This window comes from Balaenoptera ricei, chromosome 7, assembly GCF_028023285.1.
Source record: "Balaenoptera ricei isolate mBalRic1 chromosome 7, mBalRic1.hap2, whole genome shotgun sequence".
Classification (NCBI taxonomy): domain Eukaryota; kingdom Metazoa; phylum Chordata; class Mammalia; order Artiodactyla; family Balaenopteridae; genus Balaenoptera; species Balaenoptera ricei.
The window spans coordinates 69,793,855-69,813,814 of NC_082645.1; the positions used below are offsets into that span (position 1 = coordinate 69,793,855).

Genomic DNA, 19,960 nt, shown 5'->3' on the forward strand with positions numbered 1-19,960 from the left:
GATCCCTGGTCCGGGAAGATCCCACATGCCGTGGAGCAACTAAGCCCGTGTGCCACAACTACTGAGCCTGCATGCCACAACTACTGAAGAAAGCGTGCCTAGAGCCCGTGCTCCGCAACAAGAGAAGCCCGTGCAATGAGAAGCCCACACACTGCAACAAAGAGTAGCCCCCACTCGCCAAAACTAAAGAAAGCCCGTGTGCAGCAACGAAGGCCCAACTCAGCCAAAAAAAAAATTAAAAAAAAAAAAAAAGTCTTTCAGGCCCATGGTTTCTTACCTGCTTGTTGCATTTTTCTATTCTTATATTTAGAGTCCATAGAGATGTTTGACTAATTCTGAACTGTGACTGCATCATTTTAGTTATCTCTTTTTATATTTAATCTGTCATTGTTATTGCTTTTGAGCCCAGAAGTCTTCAAAGCATAAACTTATAACACTCTTTTTATTGGAAGGACTCTTTAAACTGACTTTTCCCTTCACACCCTCTATTATCTAAATTCATCAAAAGTCTGTATCTTTTGGTTTTACTCTAAGAAATTTTATCTCTTTTTACCAAAGCATTCTATATATGGGTCAGTGCTCTTCTGCAGCCAATATCCTGAGTAAATTATGCATTTCCATAGTTTTAGTTATTGTCTGAGGCTGACATCTATAAAAGAACATATTAAATTTGACTTTATCTATCACCTAAAAAAATTTTCTCTTATGATATATATTATCCTTGACCTAGATATATATCTGTTGTCTTCTCAACCTCTAAAAACCAACAGAACAAAGACATATATCCTTGTTTTTCCTCCAAGATTCCCTTTTGGTTTTTTGTTTGTTTGGTTTTTAGTATATATGATCCCATTTTTTTTTACATTAATTTTTATTAGAGTGTAGTTGATTTACAATGTTGTGTTAGTTTCTGCTGCACAGCAAAGTGAATCAGTTATACATATACATATATCCACTCTTCTTTAGATTCTTTTCCCATATAGGTTATTACAGAGTATTGAGTAGAGTTCCCTGTGCTATACAGTAGGTTCCTCTTAGTTATCTATTTTATATATAATACTATGTATATGTCAATCCTAATCTCCCAATTTATCTCTCCCCCACTTCCCCCTTGGAAACCATAGGTTTGTTTTCTACACCTGTGACTCTCTTTCTGTTTTGTAAATAAGTTCATTTGTACCATTTTTTTAGATTCCACATACAAGTGATATATATTTATCTTTCTATGTCTGACTTACTTCACTCAGTATGACAATCTCTAGGTCAACAACTTAGGTGATATTTATAAGAATTTGAGTGTCTGTACCATTGTCTTAGTAATGACCTAATAAATTGATTTAAAGAAATAGAAGGTATGGCCTCTACCTTAACAAGTTTTCAAACCAAATACTTATTTGTTAAAACTATTTATTTAGCACCTAGTATGAGTAAGTAATTGTGCTACAATTTTATTTTGTATTTTATTTTGTAGACAAGCAGCAAACAGAGGGTCTGTTTTATAAAATGTAGGCACTAGGTATATTTATTTGACAAGCTGTTATGTGTCAGCCATGCTACTGTGCTAAGAGCTGTGGAAGAATCAAGCGTGGAGACTAATCTCCATTCCTTTATAGGTTATTGGAGGAGATAAAACACTAATGACCATAGTGTAAGGTATATAATGATGAATACAATGATACAGGTATAGAGGAAGTGCTGTGAGTACTGGGTGAAGGAGATGACTTCCAGTTGGGAATAAGGGAGGCATGAATTGGGAAAGATTTCCCAGAAGAGATACCATCTGAAGAGAACTTTGAGGGATGGCAGTATTTGGTTTGAGGGAAGGAGAATTCTGGATATGAAGAACAAACACACAAAAGCAGCAAACTGGGGGATATGTATAATCAAAAAGGTACTATCAGTATTTTTAAAATATATTTTGGTCCTTCTCTCTCCATATCTAATCAATAAATAAACCAAAGTAAAGAGCTGTTATTATCATTGGTCTTGTTTGAAAATCATTTCACTCCTCTTTATCTCCACTAACATATCCTAGCTTGCATCAGCTTTTAACAACTTTAACTGAAGTTTAAAATATTCTCTTCATTTCCTTAACCATACCTTTTTTCTCTGTATCTTTAATTAGCCCCATATAAAATATCTTAAATTATATTTTTTTCATGAACTTCTTTTTATAGTTACATTACTTACTTTCTAATAATGACTATCTGGTGTTCTTCAAATCACATACAGAATCCTGACAGTAATAACAAAAATATTTTCAGGGGGTAATTTTTGTTTGTGTTTAGTACTTTTACTTTTTATCCTTTTGTTTAAGTTTTTTTTATTGATAGACAGTTTTTTAAGATGAGTTTTAGATTTACAGAAAAATTGAACAGAGGTCCCCTATTATTGTATTAACACCTTACATTAGTCATTAAAGTGCAACATTATTACAATTAATGACCCAATATTGATATATTATTATTAACTGAAGTTCATAGTTTATTTAGATTTCCTTCATTTTTAACCCAATGCCCTTTCTCGGTTTTAGGTTCTCATCCAGGATACACCATTACATTTAGTTCTCATGTCTCCTTAGGCTCTTCTTGGCTATGACAGTTTCTCAGACTTTCTTTTTTTGAAGATTATATTAGTCAGGGTTCTCCAGAGAAACAGAAACAATAAAATATATAAAAAGAGATTTACTATGAGGGGTTGGTTTATATGAGTACAGAGGCTGAGAAGTCCCATAATCTGTCATCTGCAAGCTAGAGTCCCAGAAAGCCAATGGTATAGCTTCAGTCCAAATCTGATGGCCTGAGAAATAGGGGGTGCAATGGTGTAAGTTCTGGCTCAAGTCCAAAGGCCCAATGGACTTGAACCACAACTTAGACCATCAGCCTCCCTGGTTCTCAGGTTTTCAGATTTGGATTTATTGTTCTTTTCCTTCTAGTTCTGTAAGTTGTAAAGTTAGGTTGCTGATTTGAAATCTTTCTTGACTTTTAATGTGAGCAGTTACAGCTCTTTTTCTCTTAGCACTGCTATCACTGTGTCCCTTAAGTTTTGGTAAGTTGTGTTTATGACTTCTTCTTTGATTCATTGGTTGTTTAAGAGTGTGTTGTTTAATGTCCACAAATTTGTGAATTTCCCAGTTTTATCTGTACTCATTTCTAACTTCATCTCATTGTGGTTGGAGAAGTCACTTTAGGATACCTTTTAAAATCTATTAAGACTTAATTTGCAGGCAGCGTGTCTAAAGGACAGCCTCTGGAGTGTGGAGTTCTGGAGTTTGGAGGTACCCAGTGTTCTGCCTATGCCTCTGGATGGTCTCAAGCTCAGCACTGCATCTCCTCATTCAGTTGTCTCACTATCCCCACTGGTGTTCAAGGGCCCATGCTGATTTCCACAGTGCAGTGTTAACCATGGCAAGATGTGGCCGAACTGGTCTGCTAATGACACCCTATTCTCATGTGTCAAGGTCCTGAATGCTCTTCCTGCTACCTTGTGCATTTGTGGATTCTCTGGAGATGCCTCATAGCTGCCGTGTGGATGACAGGCTCTTGGTGCTCCAGCCAGGCATCAGGGCTGTGCCTCTGAGGTCGGAGAGCCAAGTCCAGGACAATGGTCCACCACAGACCTCCCAGCTCCACGTAATATCAAACGGCGAAACTCTCCCTGAGATCTCCATCTCAACGGCAAGACCCAGCTCCACTCAACGACCAGCAAGCTACAGTGCTGGACACCCTATGCTAAACAACTAACAAAACAGGTACACAACCCCACCCATTAGCACAGAGGCTGCCTAAAATCATAATAAAGTCACAGACACCCCAAAACACACCACCAGACGTGGACCTGCCCACCAGAAAGACAAGATCCAGCCTCATCCACGAGAACACAGGCACTAGTCCCCTCCACCAGGAAGCCTACACAACCCAAAGAACCAACCTTAACCACTGGGGGCAGACACCAAAAACAATGGGAACTATGAACCTACAGCCTGCGAAGAGGAAACCCCAAACACTGTAAGTTAAGCAAAATGAGAAGACAAAGAAACACACAGCAGATGAAGGAGCAAGGTAAAAACCCACCAGAGCTAACAAATGAAGAGGAAACAGGCAGTCTACCTGAAAAAGAATTCAGAATAATGATAGTAAAAATTATCCAAAATCTTGGAAATAGAATGGAGAAAATACAAGAAACGTTTAACAAGGACTCAGAAGAACTAAAGAGCAAACAAACAATCATGAACAACACAATAAATGAAATGAAAAAATTCTCTAGAAGGGATCAATAGCAGAATAACTGAGGCAGAAGAACGGATAAATGACCCGGAAGATAAAATAGTGGACATAACTATTGCAGAGCAAATAAAGAAAAAAGAATGAAAAGAATTGAGGACAGTCTCAGAGACATCTGGGACAATATTAAATGCACCAACATTCGAATTATAGGGGTCCCAGAAGAAGAGAAAAAGAAAGGGACTGAGAAAATATTTGAAGAGATTATAGTTGAAAACTTCCCTAACATGGGAAAGGAAATAGCCACCCAAGTCAGGAAGCAAAGAGAGTCCCATACAGGATAAATCCAAGGAGAAACACACCAAGACACATATTAATCAAACTATCAAAAATTAAATACAAAGAAAAAATATTAAAAGCAGCAAGGGAAAAACAACAAATAACATACAAGGGAATCCCCATAAGGTTAACAGCTGATCTTTCAGCAGAAACTCTGCAGGCCAGAAGGGAGTGGCAGGACGTATTTAAAGTGATGAAAGGGGAAAACCTACAACCAAGATTACTCTACCCAGCAAGGATCTGATTCAGATTAGACGGAGAAATTAAAACCTTTACAGACAAGCAAAAGCTAAGAGAATTCAGCACCACCAAAACAGCTTTACAACAAATGCTAAAGGAACTTCCCTAGGCAGGAAACACAAGGGAAGGAAAGACCTACAATAACAAACCCAAAACAATTAAGAAAATGGTAATAGGAACATACATATCGATAATTACCTTAAATGTAAATGGATTAAATGCTCCAACCAAAAGACATAGACTGGCTGAATGGATACAAAAACAAGACCCGTATATATGCTGTCTACAAGAGACCTACTTCAGACCTAGGGACACAGACAGACTGAAAGTGAGGGGATGGAAAAAGATATTCTATGCAAATGGAAATCAAAAGAAAGCTGGAGTAGCAATACTCATATCAGACAAAATAGACTTTAAAACAAAGACTATTACAAGAGACAAAGAAGGACACTACATAATGATCAAGGGATCAATCCAAGAAGATATAACAATTGTAAATATTTATGCACCCAACATAGGAGCACCTCAATACATAAGGCAAATACTAACAGCCATAAAAGGGGAAATCGACAGTAACACAATCATAGTAAGGGACTTTAACACCCCACTTTCACCAATGGACAGATCATCCAAAATGGAAATAAATAAGGAAACACAAGCTTTGAATGATACATTAAACAAGATGGACTTAATTGAAAATTATAGGACATTCCATCCAAAAACAACAAAATATACTTTCTTCTCAAGTGCTCATGGAAGATTCTCCAGGATAGATCATATCTTGGGTCACAAATCAAGCCTTGGTAAATTTAAGAAAATTGAAATCGTATCAAGTATCTCTTCTGACCACAACGCTATGAGACTAGATATCAATTACAGGAAAAAATCTGTAAAAATTACAAACACATGGAGGCTAAACAATACACTAGTTAATAACCAAGAGATCACTGAAGAAATCAAAGAGGATATCAAAAAATACCTAGAAACAAATGACAATGAAAACACGACGACCCAAGACCTATGGGATGCAGCAAAAGCAGTTCTAAGAGGGAAGTTTATAGCAATGCAATCCTACCTTAAGAAACAAGAAAAATCTCAAATAAACAACCTAAGCTTACACCTAAAGCAATTAGAGAAAGAAGAAAAGAAAACCCCAAAGTTAGCAGAAGGAAAGAAATCATAAAGATCAGATCAGAAATAAATGAAAAAGAAATGAAGGAAACAATATCAAAGATCAATAAAACTAAAAGGTGGTTCTTTGAGAAGATAAACAAAATTGATAAACCATTAGCCAGACTCATCAAGAAAAAAAGGGAGAAGACTCAAGTCAATAGAATTAGGAATGAAAAAGGAACAGTAACAACTGACACTGCAGAAATACAAAGGATCATGAGAGATTACTACAAGCAACTATATGCCAATAAAATGGACAATCTGGAAGAAATGGACAAATTCTTAGAAATGCACAACCTTCCAAGATTGAACCAGGAAGAAATAGAAAATATGAACAGACAAATCACAAGCACTGAAATTGAAACTGTGATTAAAAATCTTCTGACAAACAGAAGCCAAGGACCAGATGGCTTCACAGGCGAATTCTATCAAACATTTAGAGAAGAGCTAACACCTATCCTTCTCAATCTCTTCCAAAATATAGCAGAGGGAGGAACATTCCCAAACTCATTCTACAAGGCCACCATCACCCTGACACCAAAACCAGACAAAGATGTCACAAAAAAAGAAAACTACAGACCAATATCACTGATGAACATAGATGCAAAAATCCTCAACAAAATACTAGCAAACAGAATCCAACAGCACATTAAAAGGATCATACACCATTATCAAGTGGGGTTTATCCCAGGAATGCAAGGATTCTTCAATATATGCAAATCAATCAATGTGATACACCATATTAACTAATTGAAGGAGAAAAAACATATGATCATCTCAGTAGATGTAGGAAAAGCTTTCGACAAAATTCAACACCCATTTATGATAAAAGCCCTCCAGAAAGTAGGCATAGAGGGAACGTACCTCAACATAATAAAGGCCATATATGACAAACCCACTGCCAACATCGTCCTCAATGGTGAAAAACTGAAACCACTTCCACTAAGATCAGGAACAAGACAAGGTGGCCCACTCTCACCACTATCATTCAACATAGTTTTGGAAGTTTTAGCCACAGTAATCAGAGAAGAAAAAGAAATAAAAGGAATCCAAATCAGAAAAGAAGAAGTAAAGCTGTCACTGTTTGCAGATGACATGATACTATACATAGAGAATCCTAAAGATGCTGCCAGAAAACTACTAGATCTAATCAATGAATCTGGTAAAGTAGCAGGATACAAAATTAATGCACAGAAATCTCTTGCATTTCTACACACTAATGATGAAAAATCTGAAAGTAAAATTAAGAAAACACCCCCATTTACCATTGCAAGAAAAAGAATAAAATACCTAGGAATAAACCTACCTAAGGAGACAAAAGACCTGCATGCAGAAAATTATAAGACACTGATGAAAGAAATTAAAGATGATACAAATAGATGGAGAGATATACCATGTTCTTGGATTGGAAGAATCAACATTGTGAAAATGACTCTACTACCCAAAGCAATCTACAGATTCAATGCAATCCCTATCAAACTACCACTGGCATTTTTCACAGAACTAGAACAAAAAATTTCATTATTTGTATGGAAACATAAAAGACCCCGAATAGCCAAAGCAATCTGAGAAAGAAACATGGATCTGGAGGAATCAGGCTCCCGGACTTCAGATTATACTACAAAGCTACAGTAATCAAGACAGTATGGTACTGGCACAAAAACAGAAATATAGATCAATGGAACAGGATAGAAGGCCCAGAGATAAACCCACGCACATATGGTCCCCTTATCTTTGATAAAGGAGGCAAGAATATACAATGGAGAAAAGACAGCCTCTTCAATAAGTGGTGCTGGGAAAACTGGACAGCTACATGTAAGAGAAAGAAATTAGAACACTCCCTAACACCATACACAAAAGTAAACTCAAAATGGATGAAAGACTTAAATGTAAGGCCAGACACTATCAAACTCTTAGAAGAAAACATAAGCAGAACACTCTATGACATAAATCACAGCAAGATCCTTTTTGACCCACCTCCTAGAGAAATGGAAATAAAACCAAAAATAAACAAATGGGACCTAATGAAAAAAGCTTTTGCACAGCAAAGGAAACCATAAACAAGACGAAAAGACAACCCTCAGAATGGGAGAAAATATTTGCCAATGAAGCAACTGACAAAGGATTAATCTCCAAAATTTACAAGCAGCTCAGGTAGCGCAATATCAAAAAAACAAACAACCCAATCCAAAAATGGGCAGAAGACCTAAATAGACATTTCTCCAAAAAAGATATACAGATTGCCAACAAACACATGAAAGGATGCTCAACATCATTAATCGTTAGAGAAATGCAAATCAAAACTACAATGCGATATCATCTCACACCAGTCAGAATGGCCATCATCAAAAAATCTACAAACAATAAACGCTGGACAGGGTGTGGAGAAAACGCAACCCTCATACACTGTTGGTGGGAATGTAAATTGATACAGCCACTATGGAGAACAGTATGGAGGTTCCTTAAAAAACTAAAAATAGAACTACCATAAGATCCAGCAATCCCACTACTGGGCATATACCCTGAGAAAACCATAATTCAAAAAGAGTCATGTATCACAATGTTCATTGCAGCCCTATTTACAATAGCCAGGACATGGAAGCAACCTAAGTGTCCATCAACAGATGAATGGATAAAGAAGATGTGGCACATATATACAATGGAATATTACTCAGCCATAAAAAGAAACGAAATTGAGTTATTTGTAGTGAGGTGGATGGACCTAGAGTCTGTCATACAGAGTGAAGTAAGTCAGAAAGAGAAAAACAAATACAGTATGCTAACACATATATATGGAATCTAAAAAAAAAAAAAAAAATGGTCGTGAAGAACCTAGGGGCAAGACGGGAATAAAGACACAGACCTACTAGAGAATGGACTTGAGGACACAGGGAGGGGAAAGGGTAAGCTGGGACAAAGTGAGACAGTGGTAGTGTATAAATGGACATATATACACTATCAAATGTAAAATAGATTGCTAGTGGGAAGCAGTTGCCTAGCACAGGGAGATCAGCTCTGTGCTTTGTGACCAGCTAGAAGGGTTGGATAGGGATGGTGGGAGGGAGGGAGACGCAAGAGGGAGGAGATATGGGGATATATGTATATGTATAACTGATTCACTTTGTTATAAAGCAGAAACTAACACACCATTGTAAAGCAATTATACTCCAATAAAAATGTTAAAAAAAAAAAACAGACTTAATTTGTGTTCTTACATATGGTCTCTCCTGGAAAAAGTTCCCATGTACACTTGAGAAGACTATGCATGTGATTGTAATTGGTAGAATCTTTTATATATGTCTATTAGATATATTTGATTTATTAAGTTGTTTAAGTCTTCTGTTTCCCTACTTATCTTCTTTCTGGTTGCTCTACCCATTATTGAGAGTGGGGTATTGAAGTCTCCAACTATTACTGCAGAACAGTTTATTTCTCTGTTCAATTCTGTGAGTTTTGCCTCAGATACTTTGATAGTCTGTTGTTAGGTATAGAAATGTTTATAATTTTTGTATCTTCTTTCTGTATTGAAACTTTTCTTAATATATAATGTCTTCTTTGCTTCATAACTTTTTTTGATTTGAAGTCTATTTTGTCTATTAGTATAGTCACCCTGCTCTCTTTTGGTTTCTATTTGCATAGAATTGTTTTTTCTATCCTTTGACTTTTACCCTATTTGTATATTTGGATCTAAAGTGAGTCTCTTGTAGGTAGTACATATTGGATCATACGTTCTTATCCATTTTGCTAATCTTGGTCTTTTGAAGATTTTAATCTGTTTACATTTAAAGTAACTGATAAGACTTCCTTCTGTCATTTTGCTATTTGTTTCCTATATGACTTATAGCTTTTTTGTCCATTTCCTGAATTCCTGTCTTCCTTTATGCTTACTTTTTAAAAATATTTATTTATTTATTTTAATTTTGGCTGTGTCATGTCTTAGTTGTCACACACGGGATCTTTCATTGTGGCATGCAGGCTTCTCTCTAGTTGTGGTATGCGGGCTCTCTAGCTGTGGCTTGCGTGCTCAGTAATTGCGGTGCGCAGGCTTAGTTGCCCCATGGTATGTGGGATCTTAGTTCCCCGATCCGGGATATACCTGTATGCCCTGCATTGGAAGGCGGATTCTTCACCACTGGACCACCAGGGAAGCCCCATGTTTAGTTAATTTTTTATAGTGAATTGTTTACATTTCTTTCTCATTTCCTTTTGTGTACATTCTATAGCTGTTTTCTTTGTAGTTACAATGGGGATTACATTTAAAACCCTAAGGTTATAACACTTTAATTTGAATTTATACTAGTTTAACTTCAATAACATACAAACACTCTTCTTTTACACCTCTGTCCCAACTCCTTATGGTTATTTATATCACAAAATTACATCCTTATACATTATGTACCCCAAAACATAAACTAATAATTCTTTAAATTCACTAGCCTCTTAAATTATGCAGAGAACAAAATGCAGAGTTACAAACCAAAGTTACAATTATACTCGCTTTTAGACATTCTTTGATGAATGTCTTGTTCAGTATTTAAACCACGGCATCAATCTCTCAGCTTTGGGACTAACCTAAAAGTGAGGAACGGTCAACTGGGTCTAGAAGCCAAGAGGCAGAATCCATGCAAAGTAGGTGAGGAGGTAGGAAAGAAGCCCAGCCCAGAATGTCCTCGCTCTGTGGAAGGGGAGTATGTGAGCACCTCTTCCTCCTCTCTCCCCTTCCTCGCAACTGTTTTTTTACACAGACTATGTGGAAGTTGCCCTAGAAGTTCACAAGAAATATTTCTGACAAAGTTACTGATTCTTTCCAGGGGCATATAGAAAAGAGGGTGCCTCTTTTAGAGTCAGTGATTGGGCTGAGCGGAAAAGTAGGTTTGTTCTGCTTACTGGCAAACTTAAGGAAAATTGACAGAGGCTACAGTTAATAGACAGGGCTGCAAAATCCAAGAGGAGAGGAGGTTGTTTACGCCTTAGCACTGTGAGGTTGATGATGCCAACAGTTCTTCTAGGAGGCATTTCTCTGGTCCCCCTTCCGGACTGCTGGAAGGCGGGCAATTTGGAATTTCAGGAGGGATGCTTTTTTATTGCCTTTTTTAAACCTGTGGGAGAGGGTTATCTAAGAAGGAAACTATTTCTTTCTGCCTCCCCCTGCCCTCTCAGCCACTAGACTAAGCCATGGATATTGTATGAGCATAAGGCAATTATTAAATCATTCTGTTCCATGTTATTGAAAATTTAATGTGCATATGACAAGGAAAAATATCACCTTTCTAATAATTACACCTACTTCTCTTGCAGAAATAGATGACAAGAGAGTGACCAACACACAAGCAAAAGTAAGTTTTCTTATACTCTGTATAAATGTGTCCAACCAACTAAAAACACAACCAGTTTGATTTGATGTGATATAAAATATGATATGACTATAACTGTGCTATAAAAACTATTTAATTTGCTTTCCCTGACTGAACAAACAGTAAAATGGTGTCATTAAATCTCCACCTCTAGGTTACCCTTGATTCTCCACCTATGAAATACTAACCCCTGGAAAAACTTCTAAAATAAACTACTGATTTTAGAGGCAAGATATGGTATTGATAATTTCAATTTAGTGACTGGTTGTGTATGACCATCACAGGTTGGGACAGCCAATGTTGGAACCCTGGAACTAGAAGGTGGGGGACAGACACCTCTTAAGGGTCCTCTGGTGTGTGGAGCTAAGAGCAGATCCTGAGGCCAGTCTCCACATACACATGTAGGAGTTCAGATTGAAAGTATGAACCAGGGACAGGGGGGCTAGGGGAGATGATAACATAGGATACACAGAATACAAGAAAATGAGCAAACTTGTGCCCAGAAATGGAACAAATATTGAGTAGGACTCATGCAGACTTGATACTCAATTCCCATGGCCACATGAGTAGGCATCTAGCAAAAAGTGGAAAATGTAGAAAGAACAAGATACCAGAAAGTATCTCTCAAGACTTTCCTAAAAATTTAATGAGATTGTAAATGTGAAATGCTTTGAAAACTAAACTCTTACATAAATATAGTTTTTATTAGTTAATAAGTTTTACCACTGTTACTAAACAAACCAACTTTTCTGTAGAATTAATTTTCTACTTAATCTTTGAATATGTATATGGAAATAAACATATAAGAAAACCTGGAAGTGAATGCTTCTTAAAATCAACCAAATGTGACAGAATACAGCAGAGGTACAACAGAAGGCTCAATCATCCACACACTTATACTAATGTAGAGTTGCCCTGCCTGCATCTGTGCATAATAGACTAGTATCAAAACACTCTATTTTGGAGAAATTTGCTTGTACCATTTGCTTTGGTTGATATGGATTTGGTAACTATTTGGTTGAATTTTTTACTTTTTAATAGGTTGTTTTTGCATCAGCTAAATACCAACATCTTGATGACTCCTTTGAGGGCAATTAAGCTTTAGTATGTATGAGTAAAGATGCCTCAAGCTCTATTTACAACTTCGTGAAACAGTTTCTAGTTTTCTTCAGACTCTGTACATTATGTTCTTTCTAATATGCACGGAAAGCCTAGAACAATTCTCAAAAAGTATCTTGTAACTATTTATACTTGAACTTTTCAAAGCAAAAATAATTGCTCCAGACACTTAAACTCCTGCCTTTGACACACTGAAATATAAGTAGACATGCCATTAAAAAGGAGTCTTTGACATAATCTGATTGAGGTGTAGACCACATATATATATATAATTTATTATAATAAGTAATGCCTTATACATAAATATCTATTTCTATCTAAACTTTAAATATTATTGTGGTTCTGACCCTGAAATATGTTCCTCTGTTCCAATTTGTATCATTTTTAGTGCAAAAATTTCTGCCTCAATAAACTAATTCTGATCCAGTGTGCTTAAGAGTGTTAAGCAGCAGTTTTGTTAGGAAAGAGCTTTTGAACATGTAAAAGAATATTACCTCAACATTGTAATTCCAAGTAAATGGAGCTATTAGATTGAACATCTCAATTCCATAGGGTTATAGACTGATATTACTTAGCAAGGACTCTCATTAACCCTCCAGAACCACTGACAATCCTATGAACCGATATAATTATACCATGGACATAGCTTTTGGAGTATATTTTGTCCTGGCACTTATGCTTTTCTCTAAAATGGAAAGGATTAGTACTATCTCTTTCTTTCTTTCTTTTTAAAATAAACTAATGTTACTAGGTGTTTATTTCCCTCAAAGGGCTGATGACATTGTACTTTTTATCCAAATATCAGACTTATTACTTTTTTCTCTTTATCCAGTCACAGAATGCATCCCCTAAGCAAAGGAAGCAGAGCGTGTACACACCACCTGCCATGAAAGGTACTGTTCAGGTACTGTTTCCGGTTGTTGTGAGTGCTGAGTTCATGGATGGCAGGCAGGCTGTTCTCAGGCGCCTTATACCTGCTTATAAGCTAGATCTATCTTACTGAAAGTCACATTACTGACTTTCAGTAACATATGTTATTTGAAACCTAGTTTCACCAAGAGTGAAATAGGTGAAGAAGGGACAACTAGAGATGTCTCAAAATCTCAGTCTGGAAATTCAGATTTTCCAAAATAATGACAAAAGTTTTCTTTTACCTTTCCTCACATGTTCTCCCTGAAGAGATTTTTCTAGAATCCCTAATTACTCTTGCCAGTGTTGGCAGATGATTACTTTTCCTTGGCTTAAGCAAAGTATGTCTTGAATTTCAGACAGATACAGTGTAAAGTGTTGCTTCACTGCCCTGTGTCAGAAGCAGTTCTAAGAAACCCAGTCAAACAGCTATTAGCTGTACATGTTACAGCTGTTGAAATAACAACTAAGAATGCTAGCTCAGATTCTGGCGTTCTCCCAGAATTTCCACCCCTACCCGCCCCCCCCAAATTAGAACTGCTAAAAGAACATCTAAGTGTATCAGAATTTTGACCAACATCAATCCCAGGGAAGGTTTCTTTTATTTCTCACACAACAGTATTCCTGACATGAGGCAGAGTGTGTCCAATCCAGTAGCTCGTGTTCCAGCCTGGCACTTGGGCTGTTGGCCCAGTGACTCATCATGCAGTCGTACAGCTCGGTTTCAACTACAGGAGAGGCCAGCTGAACAGCTTCCTCTGGAGTCTAGAGAGATGTCTAAATTGGGAGTGAAATTTTCCACTCTGTATTCTCTCTAGATTTGGGGCTTCTCTCTGAAAGAGAGGTGGGACATAAAGGGACACATTAATAGCTACTTTCCATAAACTTCCTTCCTGTGCAGCTATAAAATACAATGTTTGCTTGTTCATAAGACTGCAGTAAATAATGCAATCATCAGCATTGTAGTTAACTCTGGGGTAATTATTGAAGCTATCAGGCATCCCTTTCTCAAGATCAGTGTAATCATTTTTGAAGATATTTTCCCTATTGTAAGTCATCGTGTACTTTTAAGACACATCAGTTTTGGCATGAATGGGTCCCAAAGAAAGATATATGTTCACTCATTTAATAATTTCCTCTGTTCTATTTCGGGTTAGCTTAACTAAAGACTGTTCTCATGTCCTTAGAGAATAACAGCATTATTTTTAAAGGAAAAATCTTAAAATCAAGGCCCCAAAGGCTCATGGTTTTTATATTTAGCTCTCAAATATCATAAGAATGTGGGATGCTAACGTTTAGGGAAGTTAGTTATATTGTACATTTTTACCCATAACCTTACTACTGTTGAGCCCTCTAAGATGGTCATTCAATGATAATCATTTTTGGTAATGAGTTAAAGGCTTGAGAAAGCACGGTATTTCTTTCATGAGGCTATTCGGGTATAATTACAAGCCACTTAGGTCCTCATTTATTACCCGTAAATACTTAGCAAAGTCTCCTGCTACTGATAAAAGAGAAGAGAGAGCTAAATCCACATATTTTATTCAGTCTACTTGTCCCTTAGAGCTAGAAATGAATATTTTGGGACAAAATTAAGCAATGGTAACATATGGTGCATTGCAAGCACATTAAGAAGCTTCCATCATAAAAAAGATGAATTAGAAAGGAAATGTTATTGAAATGCAAAATCAATAATAACAACTGCTCTGAAATGTATAATTCTTCAAACTGCAGTGGAACATGCAATTATTGAATGTAAAAAATGTTTGCTAGGAGAGCAGAGTAGCACCAGATATGATTAATAGTTCTGAAAGAAATCACTCTGACCAAATGGCCAACTAGGGCTTCATGAATGATCCAGTGAGTAGCTGATTAGTAAAACAAAACAAAACAAACTAGCTAGACTCCTTCCCTCTTCTCTTGTATTAGGTAGTGAGGAGTTACTGGATATAGAGGCCTAAGTGGCAGGAGAGAGATGCTACATTCTGCCTACACCATTTCAATAAATGCCCAGACAGACTAGTCTCCCAGCTCCTACATTCATTTATTTTTCCCTCTTTGTTACTATGGTATTTATGGCTCCACCAGGTCTCAGAAAACAGAGACATGTCCAGATCACCTCTTGTGATGAAGGCTTTATGAAGGTGCATGGGTAGGTAGGGGGTAAGAAACAGAGCAGAGGAAACCATTTTAACAGGCACACTGTCAGGACTGATATGCTGATGACCTCCAAATTCATATCTGCAGCCCTAACTTACCTCCTGAACCTCAGACTCCCATTTCTAACTAGCTACCAAATTTCTTCACCTGAATGAATGACAGTCATTGAAACTTCTCAAATTTAATATGTCCAAAACCAAACTCATTGGTTCCTTTTTGGTTTTTCCCCATCTCAATAAATCTTATCCAGCTCTTGAGAACAAAAATCTTTGCATAATCCTGCTCCCCCTTACCCAATCCATCATCTACTCTTTTTGGTGCTAATTTCAAGATGTACCCCTTCTCTATTTTCCGTATCTTCCACTGCTACTACCTTGTGCGACCACCATTGTTTCTTGCCTGGGCTGCTGAAGTAGCCTCCTTACTGCTCTCCTGCTTCTGCTCTTGACCCTCTACAACTGAGTCTCCACACACAAACCAGAGTAATTCCTCTAACACACAAATGTGATCATGCCACCCCCTTGATCAAAATCCTCAAAAACTTCCTGTTGCATTCAGAATAAAATGAAAAATCCAATCATGGCTTACAAGTCCCTGAATGAGCTGCACTGTCCTTTCTCCTTGATCTTACCTCCTTTCACGCTGCCCCTTGTTCATCGGGGTTCAATGTCATGGACTTTTTCGGTTTATAAACATCTCAAACACACTTCTGTATCAGAGCATTTGTACTTTCCACTTTCTCTGCTTGAGAAGCTCTTTACCCAGTGGCCTCACAGGTGGCTCAGCTAATGTTCCCTCCTCAGAAAGGTCTTCATTTCCTGATAACTGCCCATCCTACCATCACTATCCATGTTCTTATAACACTACCTTAATTTTTTCCATGGCACTCATCATTATGTACCTAGAATGAGGTGTCCATGACAACAGTTTTGTTCATTTGATATTCCCAGCACCTAGTACAGTTTCTGGCACACAATAGGTGCTCAATAAAAACTTGTTGAATAAATGAACTGTAATGAACTGGGGAATCCAGTCACATTGTCATCTGCTGGGAAGAGGATGTCCCTTAAACCTTGTTCTACTAATTGTCATACTTGTGACTCTGCTTCTGTTTCTCTTTGTTTCTCTCTCTGCTTGATCCCCCTTTAACTCTTACATTCTTACTTATCCGTACGCTTCTGTTTATCTAGTTTTACTTTTCCCCACTCCCTTCCCCTCTAGTCAAAGAGAAAATCTGATTTGGAAAATTAGTTACCATACAGAATGATGCATCGATTTGGCTGGATTCTTAAGAAAGGTTATCTCATGGACTACTGGAACCATTAGGTGGCTGCCTCTGACTAGAGCCTGGTTCCTCCAACAATTAGTTTCTGGCCAAGATGGCAGCATCTTGGGAAACAAACTTAGCAATGTAAATAGGAGAATCTGGATATGGCTCTCTTCCTTCAGAGATGTTTCATGACTTGATCAGAACATTTACTCTTAGAAAGTAATAAGTAAACTTAGTTCTTGGTCTTGCCATCTTTCTAGTCATAACATTATAGTCATTCAAAGTTGTCAAGTTTAAAGATTAACTAGTACAACTATCTAGTGATGCATCAAACACCACTTCCATTTTTTCCACTGTATCTAACCTCAGGGTATTAGATTGGCTATGTTCTCTTGAAGGTTCTAATATACTAGGCTTGGGCTGTAGCCAAATAATCAAAAGTTCCAGGTGATTCTGCTGTAGCAAGTCTAAAAATTGACCAGACTCCAGATATCCAATCATCTACCTAACATGTCTTTCTTATGTCATAGGTTGAATAAATGAAATGAAATCTCATGGAAATCAAAGATCATGAGATCAAAATTAGCATGTTCAAAACTGACCTTCTGCTCTCCACAGCAAATCAATTTGTCCTTCATGTTCCCCTTCTCAGGAAGGTGCTTATTCCTGAGTTCTGGGGGTCTCCAACGACTCTCCCTCTCTCCTTCACTCTCCTCATTAGTAGAGCATCAGGTCTTGTGGATTGCACCCCATTAGTACCTCTCCCACCTTCCCCTCTTCTATCTCCAATGTCACCATCACAATTCAAGTCACATTCATTTCTTTGCCAGGATATAAAAGGTTACTCTCCATTCAGTCTCTTTCCTCTACTTCCCATCTGTTTTCTATACTGTAACCAAAGTGAACTTCTTAAAAACCAGATGTGATTATGTCACTTCCTTGGTTAAAACTCTTCAATAGCTCCTCACTGCCCTTAGATAAAATTCCTATTCCAGAGCAAAGTTTAGAAAGCTTTCTGCCCTGTGGCTCCAATATGCCTCTCCTCTCCTTACCCACTAGGTCCCAGCCACACTGGCATTCTGTCAGCTTCTAAATGCACCAAGCTCTTGCCTGAAGAGTTTGCATACATTCTTCATCTAGAATATTCTCCCTTGCCTCCTTCTTGTCCTCATTCTTTATTTGGTTAGTTCCTACTTATCATTCAAGCCCTGTCCTTAAAGGTCAGATCCTGAAAGGAGCTTTCCCTAACCCTCCATTCTAAATTATGTGTAGCTATGAACTCTCTATTAATAGTTACACATTCTCTATAGTTCTTTCATTACAAGTAATCACAATATTCAATTATTTATTAAGTGTCTGTCTCTCCAACTACACCAGAAGTGACCTACATGGCAGCAGTGACAGTGCCTATTTTAGGTCTATTACCTTATCTGCAGGGCTTAACAAAATGCTTGAGACATAAGCAGTGCTTATACATACACTTTTAAATAATTTTTTAAATGTACCCAACACTACTGTTGGTGAATGAATCATTTCCTTAGGGTGTTTACCTTCTCTCTGGTCTATTAGAAAGATCTTTACTCTATTGAAATTTATATTCATGGATTCTTTTCTATATCTTGTTGCTATTTGTGATAAATTTAAAAATGACAACTATCTGAATATTTCAAGACATCTATCAGGTCCTTGCCTCACCCCTAATTTCTCTCTTTCCAGGTCAAAACATTTCAATGTCAATTATGCCTGTCCTTTCACATTCACTCCTGATCTCCTAATAAGCTTCACTTTGCCTATATCACTCTAGAAGTACATCATTCAAAATCAACTTATATTTAAGGAGTGGTCTGACCAGAACAGAATGGAGACTTCAATTATGCCTGTCACCTCCTTCATTCCAGATAATTTAATTCCATTAATGCGACCCCAAATTGTATTAGCTTTTTCTGGCAGCCATATACATTGGTGACAAATAGTGAGCTTACCATAAATTCAAAACTTCCAAGCCTTTTTCATGTACTGCTTTAAAGCCATATTATTTATAATGTATAGCTCATTTAAAAATTACGTCTTTTCTTAACCAAAAAGCAAGACAGTGCTGTCATCCCAATTGACTTTCATCTTCTTAGAGTCAGACTGTCACATGAACATGTCATATTTCATATCATGATTCCATCATCTATTTTATTTTCCATTATCTCAATTGTTTGTCACCCATAGGTTATATAAATTTATCTCTGATATTTTTATCCACATCTGTAATAGACGTATCACACAGAACGGGGCCTGCAGCACACGTATCTCCCTCTAGTTGACACTGGTCCCCCTGAAGGCCATCATTCAACCAGTTATAAAACAGACTTATTATGTCAAGATTACATCCCTTAAAACTAGAGGATATTATTAACCCTCATTAGATACATTATTATATTTCAGATATGGTGTGCTGACATTTTTTCATCTCTATAGATGAGTCATAAATTTGTAATGTATATTATGCATAAAAAATCACAGGTTGAAGGTTGCATAGAAAACAGACTTACTTTTCCATTACCCTGTGTGATATAGTGCTTTATAATTATGTAAATAGAAAGTTCTGAAGATTATCAGAAAAATGATAGCCGACCACTGAATACCCATGTGATTTCTCTGGTGTTTATATGGTGGTCAGCCCTGTAATTTACAGAACAGCCAATTAAATTATTGTTGGATAGCTTGAATCATGTTTTCAGAAAAGCAAAGTAGGTTTGAATCTTGGGGCAGGAAATGGCTGACTCATTTCCACACCCATTTTGTGTGTGTGTGTGTTTTACTGGAAGGCAAATGCCTTCAACTGAAGACAGCAAAGCATGGGCTATCGATTTAAAAGGAAATCTGAATATGAAACAAAGCAGCTGACTGAAAAACAGCTTTGTAGAGCAGGTCTATTAGTATTACATTACCATTCTTAATGTATCACAAGTCAGATTTTTCATGGACTTCTGAAAAACATCTTCCTCTCATTCTTCATAATTTCTTTAAAAGAAAAGCTTAGTTACTTCAGTGTCCAGAGATTGTTCTTCTGACATGCCCAGTAGGTCTTCTCTGAATGCTTACAGCATTGTAACTCCTACCTTTTTTTCCTCCAAGGATGGTGTGATCTTGATATTTTATCTCAATTTAGCCTCTTTTCATAA

At 37.1% G+C, this 19,960-nt stretch overlaps 1 protein-coding gene across 2 annotated transcripts in view; it reads left to right on the plus strand.

Moving 5' to 3' along the window:
* PPP1R1C (protein phosphatase 1 regulatory inhibitor subunit 1C) overlaps positions 1-19,960 on the plus strand; it is a 130,393-nt gene that overhangs the window by 57,876 nt on the left and 52,557 nt on the right. For both annotated transcript variants that reach the window (XM_059927286.1, XM_059927287.1), the window contains exons 3-4: positions 11,274-11,311; positions 13,281-13,341. In XM_059927286.1, the coding sequence (XP_059783269.1) occupies positions 11,274-11,311; positions 13,281-13,341 (99 nt within the window). The remainder of the gene's footprint in view (positions 1-11,273; positions 11,312-13,280; positions 13,342-19,960) is intronic.